The sequence below is a fragment of the Colletotrichum jinshuiense genome, chromosome 1 (genome assembly GCF_051148585.1).
Source record: "Colletotrichum jinshuiense chromosome 1, complete sequence".
In the NCBI taxonomy this organism is placed as follows: domain Eukaryota; kingdom Fungi; phylum Ascomycota; class Sordariomycetes; order Glomerellales; family Glomerellaceae; genus Colletotrichum; species Colletotrichum jinshuiense.
This window is the reverse complement of record NC_139302.1, coordinates 1,988,082-2,005,973: the sequence shown is the minus strand read 5'-3', so window position 1 is coordinate 2,005,973 and position 17,892 is coordinate 1,988,082. Positions and strand designations below refer to the sequence as shown.

The 17,892-nt window shown below is 53.7% G+C and overlaps 6 protein-coding genes across 6 annotated transcripts; 4 read left to right on the top strand and 2 right to left on the bottom strand.

Moving 5' to 3' along the window:
* Nucleotides 1–289: 289 nt before the first annotated feature.
* EsH8_I_000525 (ferric reductase family protein) lies at nucleotides 290–2,185 on the bottom strand (the record flags this gene model as incomplete). Its single annotated transcript, XM_083267938.1, has 2 exons — nucleotides 290–1,656; nucleotides 1,804–2,185. 2 exons carry the CDS (start codon nucleotides 2,183–2,185, stop codon nucleotides 290–292), a joined length of 1,749 nt encoding a protein of 582 aa, XP_083118376.1.
* Nucleotides 2,186–3,191: 1,006 nt separating this feature from the next.
* EsH8_I_000524 (uncharacterized protein) lies at nucleotides 3,192–4,676 on the top strand (the record flags this gene model as incomplete). Its single annotated transcript, XM_083267937.1, has 4 exons — nucleotides 3,192–3,249; nucleotides 3,296–3,386; nucleotides 3,439–3,602; nucleotides 3,655–4,676. 4 exons carry the CDS (start codon nucleotides 3,192–3,194, stop codon nucleotides 4,674–4,676), a joined length of 1,335 nt encoding a protein of 444 aa, XP_083118375.1.
* Nucleotides 4,677–5,139: 463 nt separating this feature from the next.
* Nucleotides 5,140–8,422, top strand: EsH8_I_000523 (uncharacterized protein; the record flags this gene model as incomplete). The annotated part of the gene is made up of 3 exons (XM_083267936.1): nucleotides 5,140–6,307; nucleotides 6,556–8,278; nucleotides 8,332–8,422. 3 exons carry the CDS (start codon nucleotides 5,140–5,142, stop codon nucleotides 8,420–8,422), a joined length of 2,982 nt encoding a protein of 993 aa, XP_083118374.1.
* Nucleotides 8,423–11,119: 2,697 nt separating this feature from the next.
* On the top strand, nucleotides 11,120–11,777 carry EsH8_I_000522 (RidA family protein; the record flags this gene model as incomplete). Its single annotated transcript, XM_083267935.1, has 3 exons — nucleotides 11,120–11,284; nucleotides 11,412–11,564; nucleotides 11,682–11,777. The coding sequence occupies 3 exons, from the start codon at nucleotides 11,120–11,122 to the stop codon at nucleotides 11,775–11,777; spliced, it is 414 nt and encodes a 137-aa protein (XP_083118373.1).
* Nucleotides 11,778–12,087: 310 nt separating this feature from the next.
* EsH8_I_000521 (uncharacterized protein) lies at nucleotides 12,088–14,736 on the bottom strand (the record flags this gene model as incomplete). The annotated part of the gene is made up of 3 exons (XM_083267934.1): nucleotides 12,088–13,271; nucleotides 13,326–13,505; nucleotides 13,560–14,736. 3 exons carry the CDS (start codon nucleotides 14,734–14,736, stop codon nucleotides 12,088–12,090), a joined length of 2,541 nt encoding a protein of 846 aa, XP_083118372.1.
* Nucleotides 14,737–15,878: 1,142 nt separating this feature from the next.
* On the top strand, nucleotides 15,879–16,577 carry EsH8_I_000520 (uncharacterized protein; the record flags this gene model as incomplete). Its single annotated transcript, XM_083267933.1, has 3 exons — nucleotides 15,879–16,111; nucleotides 16,174–16,434; nucleotides 16,493–16,577. 3 exons carry the CDS (start codon nucleotides 15,879–15,881, stop codon nucleotides 16,575–16,577), a joined length of 579 nt encoding a protein of 192 aa, XP_083118371.1.
* Nucleotides 16,578–17,892: the final 1,315 nt, after the last annotated feature.

Here is a 17,892-nt window from a genome sequence, read left to right as displayed (position 1 = left end):
CATCCTAGCAGCGTATGTTTCGCCATGAAAGAAACATGACAGACTTTATCCTGAAAAAAATATTTACTTGGGCAATAAAACATGTTATGACGCAGACAGGCAGGCCCACGTGAAACGGTCGGTAGAAGATAGAAGGATTCTTTTGAGAATGTTATCTTGCGTAGTCTAAAAACGCCAGCCAGACAGACACACCAGCCAAGCCAGATCCGCCCCGGATTTGCTGGCTGTTTGTATACATGAAACCTCTCTAGATCCGCGAGTCCCGTTTAAAAGCCCGCAAACATGCAGCTCACCACCCAAAGCCCTCGTTGTGCCACACCACCTCGCGGCCCCTCTTGACCCACGCGCCGACGTACTCCCGCACCTCCCTGCCCATCGTCTCGGGCCCGCACACCAGCACGGCGACCCGCTCCTCGGCGCCCAGCCTGAAAAAGTCGTCGACGATCTTCCGCAGGTCGGGGCGCCTGCGGCTGTGCTCGCCGGCGACGAGGTTCCGCCGGCGGTCGCGCTGCATGGCGTTCATCTCCATCTCGCCCTCCGGGTTGGTCTCGGCGGGGAGGCCTGCCATTGGGCCCGTGCTCTCCGAGTTGAGGGCGTCGCCTGTCTGGTAGATGTGTACATTGGGGTCGTCCAGGACACTCTTCTCTGCCACCGTTGCCCATGCTGCGTCGCCTGCTCCGCGAATGGACCAGACCAGTTGGACCTTGGCGTTTGGGTTTTCTTGGAGGATTGCCTGGTAGATGGGCACGGTGAAGGTGGCACCGACACCGCCGGATATCAGCAGAACGCGGTCGACGGCGGAGCCGATGAGCTTGTCAAAGTGGAGAGAGGCGGCGCCATAGGGCCCCTCGATGCAGAGTGGGACCTCGTCGTCATCGATGCCGCTGTCCGCGTTTGCGAAGCTTCCAAGGTGCCGTGTCAGTGGGCCGTCTAGTTGACGGGCAACGAGGGTGAGGTCGCCGGTTTCCTCGTTGACGGAGGCTACGGTGAAAGGATTGAACAGAAATTCGAAGAGCAGGGCTTCGCGGGATGTAGGGCTGGCGCCGGGTCGTGCTGCGGCAGGGACGCTGAGGTAGATGTGGGATCCCGGACGGCTATGGAAAGCCTGGACCTTTTGCTGGGGAATCGACGCAGAGATCTTGATGAGATTCGTCCCCGGGATGGTCTCGAGCTTTGAGAGCGCCCTGACAGTACGATAACGGCGGACACCAAGGTCGATGATGAAGACGATGATGGCCTTGGCCATGAAGAGCCGAGACGACTTGGCATGGAAGAACACCAGCGGTGGAATGGCAAATGCCCCAAAGAGATGGGTGACAAAGAAGACGCGGTATGAGTACCTGCGGATAGTGGCGGCGGCGGTCGAAGTCATCATGTTCATGGCCGCAAAGGCGACGACGCCAGCAAAGACGACGGGTGCGAAGAGGCGGCGTTGCAGGATGCCCTTTTCAACGAAGAAATTCATGTAGAAACCGGCATGTAGAACGAGAAGGAACAGCGTCACGCGGGAGAGAACGCGATGCCACTTGTTCAACTCCTCGTGGGAAGTGCGGAAGGCCTTGGCGATGGGGCTGAAGCTCTTCAGTGCAAGCAGATACTGGAATGGGATCTGAGAGACGGCAACGATACCGAAACGTTTGGTGAGGTGAAGGTAGTCTGGGATACGTCAGATAAAGCTCAATTGATGCCCAAGGTCTTTGCCCATCCTTTGTGCCTTCAATCAAGCACGGATTGCAGGATTCATCGGGCCACACATGGGTGTTCACCACATCGGCATTCATCTTGAGGGGACTCAGCACTCACCATTTCCGGTCTCCGACACACACAGGACAAGCAACCATGAGGCCCAGGCGACACCAAAAACCCATTGGTCCTTCTGGCCCCAGTGCTGTCCCATGAAATAGACATCATCGGCCAACCACCACTTGCCCCTCCGGATTTTGGCATACAAGTTGCCACTCCAGCTCTGTTTCCTGCCCTTGAGGACCGGGGAGTTCGGGACGGCCTTGTAGGCCGCGCTTACTTGCCAGCGCTGACTGAGATAAATCACGAGCCGGAAGATGATGGCCAGAATAACTGGGGTCAGAGCTGAATATTGTGCGTAGCTTCCATAGCGGTCCAGTGTTTGCCTACGAAGCTGGATCTCCTCTTTGGAGAGGTCGACGAAGCGGTAGGGCCAACCCATGGCTGTCGATATCTTCCGGACCTCAAGGCAACGGGCAAAACAGTGATAGAGGGGTCAGTAGAGCTCAACACCGCATGAGAAGGAGAGTGATGGATATGAAAAAGCTTGGGACAACCCGCAGGTTTGGGGCCGAGATAGATGCAGACCAGAGATTGAGTTGCAGTTGGCAAATGTTCACATTCATGAATCGAAAGTCGCCGGGTACCGAGCACACGCGGGCGTATTCACACAATAGTCTCCGTACCGTCCAGCTGTCATCTCCGTCCAAAGTCTAAACCACGAGGGTTCAACGTCGCGTTAGCAACCCATAGTCGTCTGCTTGGTAAGCCTCTCGCTGATTGGTTGAGGCATCCACGCTCCAACCGATCGACCCCTGAAATCACCCCCCATTAAAACTTGGGCCCGTGTCTTGCGGGGGGTTGGTCGCCCCTCCCTGATGCTTCCCGCGGGTACCCTTAGTGCTTGTGCGCGCCCCTGACACCCTGCCTGCCATCGCTGCCAACAATTCAAATTACTTCTTTTCTTATCTGAGGACAAACGATGTCTTAGTTGCTGCATTTCCTCACTTGTTCGGTGTGCGAACCGGTTTCACCTCCCGAGCTGCCCATTATGAGCTGCATCTTTTCCCAGCCGCGGCATTTTCTTCCGTTTGGTTCTAGCCTCTGAGGGCCAGAGCAGGCAAAGCTGGCATTGCCACAGGGCGATGACTGGGATGGGGCAAACGCCGAGGCGGTTACACACCTCTCAAGTGACATGTAGGACCTCCAGAGTGGGTTGGATTGAGGCCCCCCTGCCTCAGTCGACACGGCTGGTTGGTCAACCTGTGATCAACCTACAGGGAGCCTAGCCATGTAACATCATTTACTGTGCCCGGAGTGAGGCTTTTCAGCTCACGCTCAGAGCCTGATTTTAAGCTTGCTTCTTATATCCCGAGCGGCTCTTTCAGCTCGGCTGTTCCCTGATGTTTTCCAAGAACTTGCCTTGATATTGACGAAGATTCACAGATATGGATGAAAAAGCCTGTCCCACCTGCCCCAAGCCAAAGATCTCATGCTGGAAGAAAGGTACGAGTGCATCAGTTCGCAACGCTGGCCAATCTGACAATACTAGGAACCGGGAATGGGTGGACGTCGCCCAAAGTAGTGGATGAGAATAGATCGTCCTCTGTCTTGCCGACGAATGATTTCGATGTGTGCATCGTGTAGGTCGAGACAATGCCAGCCCGTATGATCAGGCCCCTGACATGAGAGCAGCAAAGCTCAAGCTCAGAATATTCGCGAATGCCCAACATGCCGGGAAAGATTCGCCAAATCCTTCAAGATCCCTGATCTATGGTGGAAGAGGTATTGCAGAGACGCAAATGGCTACTTCGGCCACGAGACGACGATAGGTGATGATGGCAATACGACCGGACTGAGTGAGTCGAACAGAGCTACTGCCGACCGACACCAGTGACTAACGCTGGATAGTTACATGGGCACGATTCCAGGCCAAACTCACCAATAAAGAACATCCAGGATATGAATGGTCCAAGATCAACATCTTCACAAGCTGGGTCTCATCGTCCCGTCAAACTATACTCATCATCTTCGACCTTCTACCGCCGGCGTCAAGCTGTATGGAGCGGGTGCCGAAAGATGAGCTCGAACCCTTGGATGCCGTCCCAAATGAGAACTTCTTCATCGACCCGTACTGGATATACATCAGGGTTCTGGAAAAGCTCGTCACTCTGCAAGATGCCGCTGTATGGGCTGTGCGCGACACCGTCAGAAAAACGGAGAAGATGAGGGACGGGATACATTCACCAGACGAGGATCTGCCGAAGCCGACACCGGATTATCGCCACCTGCACGAAACCGCAAGGCATGCAATCCACGTGTCGGAGACTCTAGACCTGGCCGTCAAGGCTGCGAGAAAGATAATCACGCAGCATGAGAGTCACAAGACACCGTCGGGCGGCGAGGGTCAATCTGATGTTGACTGGACAAAGGCGTGGAGCCACACCCACCAGCGTCTGCAGTTCTACGAGGAGATGCTCACCAGTCTCCAGGACCGCTCCGCTTCCAACAAGGCCCGGCACTTCAACGAGATATCGCTTGCTTACAACATGGTTGCCCAATTTGATTCTGGTGTGTCGGTCAAAATTGGCCTTGCTACCCAGAAGGACAGCGAGGCTATGAAGACCATCGCTTTCTTGACACTGCTGTTTCTTCCCGCCACTTTCGTGTCGGCTGTCTTCAGCACATCCTTTTTCGATTACAATTCAGACTCGGACCTGTGGAGCGTGTCGAATAAGTTTTGGGTATTCTGGGTTGTGGCCATTCCCATCACAACCATGACGGCTCTTCTGTGGTACTGCCGGCACCTCTCGCCTTCTGAATTCTTCTTGTTTCTGTGGCGGTGCGGTTCTCATAGGAAAACAAAGGGGGCAAATATCGAGGATGGGGATAAAGACGTTGCGGCTCTCCAGAGTCAACTACGGAGTAGGTGATAGGGCGCTGCGAAGCATAAGTGCCTGCCGTGCCGTGCTGTGCCGCACTGCCTGCCGGTCTCACGCATGCACACCACTTTGGCTGGTTCGCTTTAGAATAGCGTGTATCGAATCTTTCAAGCCAATCAGGCGGGCTTAAGTTGCAGCATACAAGACCAGAATCTGCCAGGTGACAGGTAGGGGCTGAGAATGTTGGCGCAGCAGCGCAGGACATGGGGCTGTGAATGTACAGGCAGGGGGGCGCCTTAACCAGCCTGATTTGAGGCGGAATTTTGCTCGGTTTAGGTAGTAACGATATCGATTGGCCACCAGGACGTTTCCTCCTCCTTCGCACCTCCGCTCTTTGACACAATGAGGGTGAATTGACTACGCCAATTCTCCCGCGCCCTTTTACGGACCCAACGGAATTGGTGCAAATGTCCCTAAAGACCACAACTCGGTGCGACCAAGATACTAAACAGAAATGACTGGCCAGGAGCAGGCCAACTGGTCTCAAAAGGACAAGGGAAAAGAGGAGGGGGGTCGGGCCGAAAGTCAATTGAAAAGACACCGGGAGGATACCTTCACCGACGACAGCGACGATGATAGTGAAGCCAGCGGCGATTCAATGCCGAACACAAAGCGCTTCAAGGCAAAGCATAATCAGCATGTGGAGGAGGTTCCGGCCAGATTCGAACGTGCTGACTATACTGTGGGCTGGGTTTGCGCTCTCCCCAAGGAAATGACGGCTGCAAGATTGATGCTGGATAACCTTCACGAGCCTCTTGCTCATATACCAGACGACGAGAACAATTACACTTTTGGAAACGTCGGGGATCACAACATAGTCATCGCCTGTTTGCCATCCGGTCAGTATGGCACTACGTCAGCAGCAATTGTGGCGGAAAACATGCGCAGAAGCTTCCCCTCGATCAAGACCCGGCTCATGGTGGGCATTGGCGGCGGCGCTCCTGACAAGTACGATGTGCGTCTCGGCGACGTCGTGGTCAGCCATCCAACGACAACCTCATCAGGTGTGGTGCCGTACAATTTTGGCAAAACTGTGCAAGCTGGTCGATTCGAGCAAACAGGCTTCCTGAACAAGCCTCCGCGTGAGCTCCTTGCTGTGGTATCCAAGCTGCGGTCCGATGAAGTTTCACTTGCCAGTTGTATATCTGAAAGACTTGCCCGGGTACAAGAGCGCAACCCCTCCGCGACCGCCTTCACGAAACCCCCGGCCGACCTAGATCGGCTTTATGATGCTGCATACGATCACGTCAATGGAGAAGATACTTGCATCAAATGCGAAACATCCATGCTGTTGAACCGTCCCACAAGACCAAACAACCACCCAGTGATCCACTACGGCGTCATTGCTTCAGCGGATCAAGTCATGAAGCACGGTCTAACAAGAAGGCGACTTGCGGATGACCACAACCCCCTCTGTTTTGAGATGGAGGCAGCTGGTCTGATGGATAGTTTTCCTTGCTTGGTTATCCGCGGGATTTGCGATTATTCAGACTCTCACAAGGCCAAACAATGGCAAGAATACGCTGCGGCAACTGCAGCGGCATACGCGAGGGAATTCCTTCTTGCCATGCCTGCGCAAAAACCCAAGACGCTACCAGCGCGGACCAAAACATCCTCTGCCAGTAGGTATATTGCTTGTAGTTAAAGTTGACATGTGCTTACATATATACAGACGAGGCTGCACGCCGTAAAGTACTGTGGGAGTCTCTGAGGTTTGATCAAATCGACAACAGGCAATCGAACATTAAAGCTGCCCTTGGGAAAACTTGTCGATGGCTAACCAGTCATCCGAGCTATAAGAACTGGCTCGATCCTCAAAAGCTGTATGATCACCACGGATTCCTGTGGATCAGCGGAAAACCTGGCGCAGGGAAATCAACCATCATGAAGTTCGCTTTAGAACGCACAAAGAAAGGAAAGAAAACTGCGGCGAACGCAGCTGTCATTTCATTCTTCTTCAATGCCAGAGGAGAGGAAATCGAGAAGACGACCTTGGGCATGTATCGATCCCTTTTGCATCAACTGTTGCAGAAGCTGCCGGATCTGGAGGATGTGCTTGATAAGGCAGATCCCAGCTCTTTGGCCGAGGACAAGTCTTATCCTTGGGGCCTGGATCTCCTTAAGAAGCTTTTCAAGAAAGCAGTAAGGAGACTTGGCCAGAGACAAGTAAGCTGCTTCATCGATGCCCTCGATGAATGTGCGGAAAATGAAGTTAGGGATATGGTGATGTTCTTTGAGGAACTGGGCTGTCTTTCTATCCGGAAAAGCATTAAACTATACACCTGCTTCTCCAGTCGACATTATCCACACATTACGATTCGAAATGGTCTGCGGCTCACCCTGGAAGAGCAAACTGGCCACGAGAAAGATTTAGACGAATACGTCCGGAAGAATCTTCGAACTGAAAACGAAAAGCAGACAGAGGACCTCGCAACGCAGATACTAAGCAAAGCATCTGGGGTCTTCATGTGGGTAGTTTTGGTTGTCGACATTCTCAACAAAGAATCCCAACGAGGCCGAATGTTTGCAGTGAAAAGGAGACTCAACGAGTTACCTGAAAAGCTTAGTGAGCTATTCGAAGATATCTTGACGAGGGACCATGAGAACATGGAAGATTTACTTCTTTGCATTCAATGGATACTTTTCGGGAAACGACCATTAAAGCGAGAGGAGTATTACTTCGCGATGGTTTCTGGCTTGGAGCCCGAAAGTCTTGGCGAATGGAAACCCGACGAGATATCTGTGGAATCCATGGAGCATTTCGTCGTCAGTTCGTCCAAGGGGCTTGCCGAAATAACAAAATCGAAAAACCAAACGGTACAGTTTATACACGAATCCGTGCGGGATTTCCTCATCAAGGATAATGGGTTACGCAACCTCTGGCCGGAGCTGGGTGACGACCTTGAAGGTCCAAGTCACGATCGGTTGAAGCAATGCTGCTATGTCTACTATACAAATGCCGAAGTTGTCGATGCCTTCTACGCCGCCTGGAATATTCAGGATGGGAACGCCAACCTATCGGCTGACACCAGACGTGAAACTACAAAGAAGTTACCCTTCCTGGAGTACGCGGTCAACCAGGTCCTCTATCACTCGGAAGCTGCTACAAGCACTCTGCCACAGGACGATTTCATACGAAAGTTTGACTACCAGTCGTGGATTCAAATTCATAACACAGTCGCACCGCCGTCAAATAGGCTAGGGCACACCGTGAGCCTGCTCTATATTCTTGCAGAGCGCAATCATGCTTCACTTATCAAAGTGGCACTTCATAAGAACCCCTTGGCTTTCAAATTTGACAAGGCGCACGAAAACCCGCTCTTGGTAGCCATCAGAAAGGGTAACGAGAAGGCAGCCGAAGAACTCTTGCTCAATTGCTCAAAGCATGTGTACAATGAGGGTACCCAACTATCGGATTTCGTATCCCTCCCCTCTAGAAACGGTCGGACGCCACTGTCATATGCTGCAGGGGAAGGGCAATTGAAAATCTTGAAGCTTTTGCTTGAGTCTGACCCAGATGTTGGTCAAATAGACAAGAACGGTGATTCCCCGCTGGTTTGGGCCGCAAAAAAGGGACACGAAGCTATCGTAAGGTTCCTCCTTGATAGAAGCCCCGACTTTTCCCAAAACGCCAACAATATCAAAGTGGCATCGTCAGCAATGTCCGTAGGGCAGAGCAATGTGAAGGGATCACAGCCAGACTCAGAGTCAGACACAGCGTCACCCGTGACGAGTAATTTGTTTCTTTCAATGCCCAAGTTTGAGGTTGGAAAAAACAACGTTGACCGGGCTTTGCGTACAGCTACTGAAGTTGGACATATAGGCATTGCACAACTTCTTCTAGAAAGGGGTGCAGATATCCACTGTAGCTCCAATGAGTATGTAACCAGAAAACTATTACATACCGCCGTCATAAAGAACAACAAAGTTGTTGTTGAAATGCTGCTTGAAATGGGAGCAGACCCCGACTCAACCACATCAACTGATTCAACACCACTTCACCTGGCCTGCAGGAATCAGGAACCAACAATAGCGGATATGCTTTTAAGAAGAGGCGCTGATACTGAAGCATCTGATGTATATCGCAACGACAAACCTTTACATACTGCCGTTATAAACAACAATAAAGCTGTTGTTGAAATGCTGCTTGAAATGGGAGCAGACCCCAACTCAACCACATCAGCAGGGTCAACACCTCTTCATCTGGCCTGCAAGCTTCAAGAACCAACAATAGCGGATATGCTTTTAAGAAGAGGCGCTGATACTGAAGCACATGACATATATAACAATAAACCTTTACGTATTGCTGTCATAAACGACAATAAAGGTGTTGTTAAAGTCCTGCTTGAAATGGGAGCAAACCCCAACTCAACCATATCAGCTGGGCCAACACCTCTTCATCTGGCCTGCAGGAATCAGGAACCAACAATAGCGGATATGCTTTTAAGAAGAGGCGCTGATACTGAAGCATCTGATGTATATCGCAACTACAAACCTTTACATACTGCCGTTATAAACAACAATAAAGCTGTTGTTGAAATGCTGCTTGAAATGGGAGCAAACCCCAACTCAACCATATCAGCTGGGTCAACGCCACTTCATCTGGCCTGCGAGCTTCAAGAACCAACAATAATGGACATTCTTATAAGAAGAGGCGCTGATACCGAAGCATACGACGACAACGGTCAGACGCCAGTCTTTTATACTGCTTCAAGATCCAGGTTCCAATGTTTCAAGGCTATGGTCTGCCGCGGTGTCAATATCGACAATAGAGATAAACAAGGAAAAACTCTGCTTTTTCACATAGTGCATTTAGCCGATGCTCCATTGCTACAGGTTTTACTAGAAAAGGGCGTCGACACCAAAATCGTTGACAAGAGGAACAGAAATGTAGCTTTTTCGTTAGGTTTTGCTGGACCTGATATATTTAGAAAAGGACAACTGCTCCTGCAGGCAGGCGTCGATTTCATGCACAAGGATCACCATGGTCAGACATTTCTTCATTCTGCATGCAAGAATTTGTTTGTTATCGACGATTATGTTGATACCATCCAAGAAGTATTCCAAAGGGGCTTCGAGATTGACACGAAAGATGTTGTGGGGCGGACACCGCTTATGATCGCGGCGCGGTCGGCCAACGACAAGCTGGTCAGATTCCTGCTTCAGAATCGCGCCGACCCCAACGCAAGTGACATTGAGGGTTTTACTCCACTCACCTGTACTGTTTCCTCAATTTCCTCTTCTGGAAATATCTATCGAATCATTGAACTTCTCTTGGAGAACGGGGCCGATATTGACAAGGCGGGCCCGCATGGCGAGACACCCGCGGCGATGGCTCTTAGGCTGGGAAAGGATGATATAGCGACCTTTCTATCGACAACCGATCGTTCGAAACTCTCTTTTCTACCTACTGATCTTCCCCTCTGAGTTAGAGGGGCTCGTCATAGCTGAATATATATGTTGGACAATGAATCTTTGTACCTGCAGCTTGTGGAATCATACGTTCAGATAGGTTCGGCATGTGTATTACTCGTGTATTTGAATAGAGTCTTACATAGACTTATCGATGAAACTTGTTTCGTTGGATTGCCGCGCAACCTACCATACGGATGTGTCGTCTCGTCAAGTCGGAGCACTCAGCCGGCTTCGGCCGGCCAAACTACCCCGCCTTCCCGTCCCGCGGCGAAGTAGTACCCCGCCAAAGTGGGTACCGCTTTCCATCGGCCTCGCTGTGGCCACAATCTCCTATGGCTCTGGACCGCAGCGACTGGTGTCCGGTATCTCGAACATCTTCTCTTGAAAAGAAGCACCAATTGCAATACCATAGAACGAGGAGTTCGAGGATTGAGTGAGGTGACACTGAACATATCGCTCCCACGCATTTGCAAAAAGTAGTCCCACTTCGCCCCAGCAGAAACAAGAACGGATAGCGACGATCAATTGGGCCCCTCATGCCAGTCTTAACCCTCAAATGAAGCGGTTTTGGAGCGTACCGCAAATCGAGTTCAAACACAGCATTGCGCCGGCGGATCTCTACCCTCATTTAAAGAGATTCAGGGACAGGCAAAGAAACGCCCCATATTAGGACCCGGCTAGTTAGATAGGCAATCCCAACCCGCGCCTTGTGCGCCCTTCGCTCTACAAGGTCCTGGTGGTATTATCAACCCATCCGCCGCCGGCCAGTGGCCCCCACATCTACTCCGACCCCGCGCCGGTGACTGGTGCTGTTGATTTATCATCCAAATTACACCTCAATCGCTCTTATATCAGCTCCAAAAAAACCCTCCCAGCCTCAAAATTTTGATAAGGATTCATAGACAACTCCCATAAAACATCTTTGAAAGATCCAGTCTTCCTCGGCACATACATAAAGAGCCCAATTGAGAAAAAATACAGCCAACCGAAACTGCCAACCCAAAAAAACACCGCACACAATGGCCGAAATCGAAAAGGTCCTCACCACCGCCGCCCCGGCCCCCCTCCCCCAGTTCTCCCAGGCCATCAAGTACAATGGCATGGTCTACTGCTCCGGCAACATCGGCATCCTGCCCGACAAGCCCGGCATGGTGCAGGCCGAGGGCACCGTCAAGGACCGGACCGTACGTCTTCCCACGTCTCCCCAACCTCCTCCACCCTCCCCCCCCCATCCCCACTTCCCCGTGCCCCCTCCCGGTGACCTTCGTCGGCCAACGCAGTAAGTGAGCTTCGACTAACTCCCCCCACCAGCGCCAAGCCCTCAAGAACCTCTCCGCCGTCCTCGAGGCCGCGGGAAGCAGCCTGCGCAACGTCGTAAAGGTCAACATCTTCATCACCAAGATGGCCGACTTCGCCACCATGAACGAGGCCTACGACGAGTTCTTTACTTGGGACCCCAAGCCCGTAAGTCACGCAGCCCGTCAATTCTTTTTTCTATCCATTTTCCCCTTGTCGTTTCTTCGCAAAGGGGTTTTGGACAAAGTTGGGAAACGCAGCTAACACGAGAGGGGGGTGAACCAGGCCAGGACCTGTGTGGCCGTTTACCAGCTGCCGCTGGGAACAGATGTCGAGATTGAGTGCACAGCGTTCCTTAACAAGCCTGCCGAGAAGCTGTAAAAAGGAGCCCACAAATACGAAAATCATGATTACTTGAGATTTTAGCATAGAGCCAGAGAAGTGTTATGTACGTCCATATTTATGTAATTTGGCCTCGCGGTTGATGCCGGGGAAATATAATCCCGCCTGAGTTGAACCAGGGCACCCGCGAAGTCTATAAGAAAAGCATAACTTTCCGCCTCCTTTCTTGAGTAATCGACATGCAATAATCCCTCACCCCTTAACTCCGGGTTAGAAATACAGAAGACCTTCCCCACGCCATCATGTCTTCGTCAAGCCTAGTTGGAACGCGGCATCCGTGTCACACTTCTCACTGTCGGTACCTAGCCAGCTGTGCCATGATGTTCTGGACCTGCACGGCCGAGTCGCCAGTGCCGGCCGCGCTAGGGTGGCCATGCGTGGGCGCGCCATTGGGAGGGAACGCCTGTCCGCCGTACGAGGCAGGCTGAGCCGGGGCTGCAGCCGGTACTGTTTGGAGACCTCCGATCAGGGCCTGGATCTGGGCATTGGCGGCCCCGGCTGCATTATTGGTAGCTGCAGGACCAGGTCCTTGAGAGCCCATGTTGGCCAACAGTCGCTGAAGGGTCGCATTGTCAATGCCGTTCATGACGCTGGCAAGGTCCGCCGCGTTGACGGCAGGCGGTTGAGCAGGGGGCGGGCCACGGGAGCCCTGGCCCCCGGGGTATGTGGGTGTGTGAGACGGCGCAGGCTGACCTCCATACGGTTGGCCGTATCCATGGTATTGCGGCTGGGGAGGGGGAGGTGCACTCTGGTAGGGCACTGCTTGTGACTTGGCACGGAGTACCAGCTCTGCCGCTATGGGCGGGTCGATGTCGCGGTAGTCGTCGTAACGGGCGCTTGTGCCACCGGAGCGGTCAAACACTCTGAGTGGGATCTTGCCGTAGGTGTGGGCCTGCATGTCAAGGTCCACAATGGCGTGAACACCCTCGACCACTTGCCTCTGGATGATTGCCTCGCGTGGGAAGCTCGGATGGAGGAACATGACTTCCACCTTCAGACCTCGATCGGTGAATGCGCGTTCAACCCAGCTGACAAAGTCGCGGCTGAGCTCCTGGAGGAGCAAGAATTGGACGTCAGGGACCTGGCTGCCATAGCGGCGAGGGATGTCGAGGCGGTCGTCACTTGCAGGAACACGACCGTAAGCATTGGTCGGGCTAGGGCTGCGCCGGCGATAGGCTTCGTTTTGGCGGCCGTACCCCTGCGGGGATCGAGAACGAGCGCGGGAACGATCGTGAGAATCAGTGTGGTATCGCTCCCGGCCGCCGCTGTCCTCCCGGCCATGGCCGTTGTTACGCCTAGTGGGCGAGTTGCGACCCGGTCTGTAGTCGTCTCGATTGCGACGGTTTTCGTGGTGCTGGTTGCCTCCATCATGCCGATCTTGACGTCCTGCTTGTCGGCCTCCACGACCACGGTCCGGCGACCGATTGCGCTCGTTCGCATCTTTCTTCTTCTGGGCGCGTGAGATTTCAAGGTCTGGTAAAAGTCAGCACACCCCCATTCTCTACTCCCCGGTTTCACGGTACTTACGAATCTTTCGACCCTTGATCTCGGTGCCCTGCAGGTTGTCCATGGCGGCCTGCGCGTCCTCGAGGTTATGGTACTGAACGAAGCCGTAGGCCGACTTGAGCGAGATCTGGGCGAGACGGCCGTACTGGTGGAAGATGTCAAAGACATCACGTTTGGAGACGCGTTCGCTCGACAAATTGCCTGAAAAAAAGTCAATGGCGCCGTCAGGTCTGCCTGATGAGAGGGAGCGCGAACCAATAAAGATGCGTGAGCCATCAGGGAACTTATCCCACTTGGCGTCCGCCATGTAACGGCGCTCGTCGCTGACAAAGGTGTCCCAGAGCCTCTGCCGGTCAGTAGTATCATCCGGCTGGTTGGTTGGAAAGCCGGCAGGGTTTGGGTACGGAGGTGCGGTCATGGAAGTAATGGGGACAGCCGCATTCAAACCGGTTGCGGGTGGAGGAGGGAGGCTGCCAAAGGCGTCGGGGGAGGTGCCAGGGACACCTGGAGCACCCGCGGCTACGTAGGTGGAGGGCTGGCCTGGCGTGGGCGGGGCGATCATGTTGGGAGAGACATGAGGGACGGCGTTCTGCTGGTAGAAGCCTCGATAGTCTTCAGAAGGATAGCTGGGGGCCGTCTGCTGCGGCAATGGAGGTCTGGGAGGAAGGGTAGCAGACGCAGATGAGGTCAAGTTGGAAGATGACTGGACATCCTGGTTCTGAGCAGAGCCAGCTGGGCTGTGGTCGTAGTGGGCCTCGCTAGTCTGGCCGGTCATCTCAGCGACGAGTCGAGAAATATCAGCGGCGTGGTCATCCCCGAGGGCATTGGCAGTCGCTTCAGACGCGCTCGAATCAGCTCCTTGTTGGGCGGCAGCTGTCGTGGGAGGCGCGGGTTCGGTGGGGAGCTGGTCTGCGGCAGCAGGCCGGGCCGACGAGGAATCAGCGACAGGAGGGGCCACTTGAGAAGGGCTTGTCAAAGAATCAGAAGCGGCGGAATTGTGCATGGATTCTCGTGCCTTTGATACATCATCCTGATCAGCGCCATCCTCTTCTACATCCTGAGGAGGAGAGTCGAAGATCTTGAGGTAGTCATCCTCGCCGGCATCTGGCTCCACTTGTTGCTCCTGAACCTTGTCCGCGTGTGTCTCTTCTTCTTCCTCTCCGTAGGCGTCGTCCAGGCTGTCGGCGTCGTCGTCGCCGCTCGCGTCATTGAAGTCAGCAACCGCATAGGAGCCGGTGGGGGCAGGTGCGGGCGCGTCTACGCCGCCATGAGCGACTCCGTTAGTTTCGGTGGACATTGCATCAAGGATATCAGCGGTATCCTGGAGGGCAGGCACAACGGCTGGGGCGGCGGAATGGAGGGGAGATGGAGAGAAGGGCGAGAGGTCGGCGGCAGTAGCCTGGAACTCGGGAGTCGCTTCTGGCTCGGGCATCAAGCTGTTGGAGAAGGCGCACGGTTGGTGATGGTAGGCGGCGCGACAGCTTGGGGGGGGGACTTGCTGGGCCGTTGGCGAGGCTGGCGCAAACAGGCAAAAAAAAAAAAAAGTTGGAGGTTGAAGTGACAAGCTAGGGCAAAGATGGGCTTTATGTCAATTTAGAGGTGATTGACAAGGCAACCGGACGCCTTGTTTCTGCAGGTTCAGTCGAGCCGCGGCAGTGTTGTCGTCATGTGAGGTTGCGCAGGGCAAGGCAAGCACAGTTGGTTGATTGGTTTGGGTTCCAGAATGGGAGGAGAGAGTGGGAGGGAGGAAGGCGGGGTGGGAGCAGCAGGCGCAGGAAGAAAAAAAAGGGAAGAGGTTGCAGGCACAGGAAAATCTCCGATGGAGAGTGGGCGCGAGAGCTTTTCGGGGAGCTGCAAGAACGGTTGGATTTACCAAGGGAGCCGAAAAACTGCGAGGAGTCTATTGCCTTGTGCCGAAATGTCGGTATCAGATTGGGCAGGATGTAGGAGGAGGAGTGTTGGGCCTTGAAGCCATGGGCGCCGAGGGGTTCGGCAGTGTCGCGTGAAAGTGTGTGTGCGGTGTAAAAAGGTTAAGCAGGACGGACCCAGAGTGCGAGGCCTCGCGGGAAAATATGAACTGGAGAGGACGGTGGCATTCGCCCCAAGCTCTGCAAGGCTGGGCCGTGACCGGGGCTGGACTGGGCGGGCCGATCGCTGGAGATTGTGTGACTTCTGGCCAATGTCCTCGGGAGGAACGGTTTGAAGCCCCCAATACGGAGCTAACCTGATGCGGTAAGCGGGCAACACTTTATCGTGGATTGGCACGGTGCTAACCGGCGACGGCTGGTTGCAATCAGCACGGTGCATTCTTCGCGCACCAAAGACAGAGGTTCCACTTGGATTCCATTCGCTCCCGAACTAGCAACAAGGAGAGTACAGATGCATTCAAGCTTGCGACGTTCCATTTCTCTCGAACTCGTTGTAATTATATATCCATCATATATGTACTCTCTCATCTGCTCAAGTCTCACCGCCACTCAAACTTGACCAATCCGTGCCATCGGCCAAGGATTTATTTCTGTAGGCAAGGAGACCTTGTAAAAATTCGCATTCCAGCATTCCATCCACGTCACCATGAAACTGGCGGCAAGCTTGATTCGATCTGTACGCCCGGCCTTGGGAAGCCCTCGCGTGCATCCTCTGCAGCCAATTCGGTGGGCACGATTCGAAGCATTTGAGGCTTCTTTCGACCCTGAAGAGCTAGAACAGGCAAGAACCTGGCACAGGACCTTCGATGGTAGCCAGCTCCCCAAGGGTCAGACAAGCTACGCCCGCTCTAGCGGCCCTGGTGGCCAGCATGTCAACAAGTAAGCTTTGCTCGTCATTTTCCAGTGATGTCTGTTAAGTGGAATCGCTAATGCCATCCCAGAACTGAGAGCAAAGCAGTCACGTCTTGGCCAGTCAAGGACCTTCTCCCAGTCTTGCCAAAGCTGTTGCACCGGGGCATCAGGGGCTCAAAATACTATGCGGCCAGGTCGGACTCTCTGACGTTCCAGGCGCAGACACACCGGCAAAGAGATGCCAATGCAGATGAAAACCAAGAAAAGCTTATCGATGAGGTCAAGAGGATATACCAGGAAACTGTCCCTGGGGAGACGAGTACTGACAAGAAGAAGAAACACGCCGAGATGTGGGTTGAAACGACAGAGTATGATGCAGCGGCAACGAAGGCTAACACGTTTTCACAGAGCAAAGTCGTTTAATGAAGGGCGGCTGAAGCAGAAGAAACAGCTGAGCTCCAAGAAGCAGAGCCGGCGGCCATCCTTTGATTAAGAGGCTAAGCCTACCGGAATGATGGCACCATCCGCCGTCAAGATACCACTCCCTTGTGCCGTGAGTAATGGAAATTTCACTAGAATAGTGGCCATGTAGAGTGGTGGCACATGCTTGCCAACCTTTTTCCACTCGCCAGTCCACGAGTTCGATTGTGACGTGCAATCCACCAACTTGCTGGCGTTAAGGGGGAGGCGGGCACGTGGGGTAGGGCCCAGAACTGAGCTGAGCTACCTTAGGTAAGGTGGTGACCAAATAGGAGGGGTTTTGGCTGGACCCTGACTTGACTCAAAAAGGCAGTTTGGAGACGGGTGCAGAATACTGGAATTGCACCTCCAAGCTTGGCTTGCCGCTCACGGGGCCCCATGCTGAAGATGGCCTTGGCGGTGGAATGAATATGTATACGTAGATGGCCCTCTGAAAGGAAGGGGGGAAAGCTGGCCACGGCAGTAAGATGCTGCCGGTATGCTGGGTTGAAAGGGACAACAGGCACAGTTGATTGCCCGATTTGCTTATTTCAATACTTATGGATTGGCAACAGACGACACCCAAACTCAGCTAGCATACGGCAAGGGCCATGGTCATGTTTTGTAGGATATGTGTAGCTCAAATACACTCTCTAGTCTGCGCAGTGCAGGCTGGATAACACCAAATGCAGCCGACGTGGACGCGATCCGTCAGATGTGTTGGATGCTGGAACAATCCCACTGCCGTTCAGGGCGCTTGGCGCCTTGCCTCTTCCGATAAGAAGGAGGCAGCCCAGAGTTCTGCTGCTTATTGTGCTGATGGCAAAGAGCCTTCGTTGGGAGCTGCGGCTGAATGCTGACTTGCCACCAGCGAAGGATGCACATGAGATGAGACGGACTGCTGACTACCTATTGGGGGCTGCTCTGCCTGCATCCATGCACCAGTCGCCAACTGCGGTGGGGGTCCCCGTGCGGGGGGGGGCTGCATTTTCGCGGGAATCTCACTTGGGACTCCTGGCCAGGTCCTAGGCCGCTTCAACAGGCTGTCACCACCCAACACTCCCCACTGTAACTGGGTCGCTTCGTCGCGATAAATTGTCGTCGGTCAAAGGACAGGCGAATGAAGGGGCTTAAGAGGGGGAATATCGCGATGGGGCGGGGAAGACTCAGGGACGATTAGTGGTCAGAACGTGAGCCGGAGTTTCTTAGCTGGATCCTCTGTCAGTGACCTGTCTCCGAGGTGCGGGACTTGGAGTCCCTGAAGTCTCCAGCTGAATGGCCTGGAGCTGTTGATGCTAGCTAGTGTCGCTCGCCGCACCTTAGCCCACTTGCTCGTCTCTTTCCCAGCC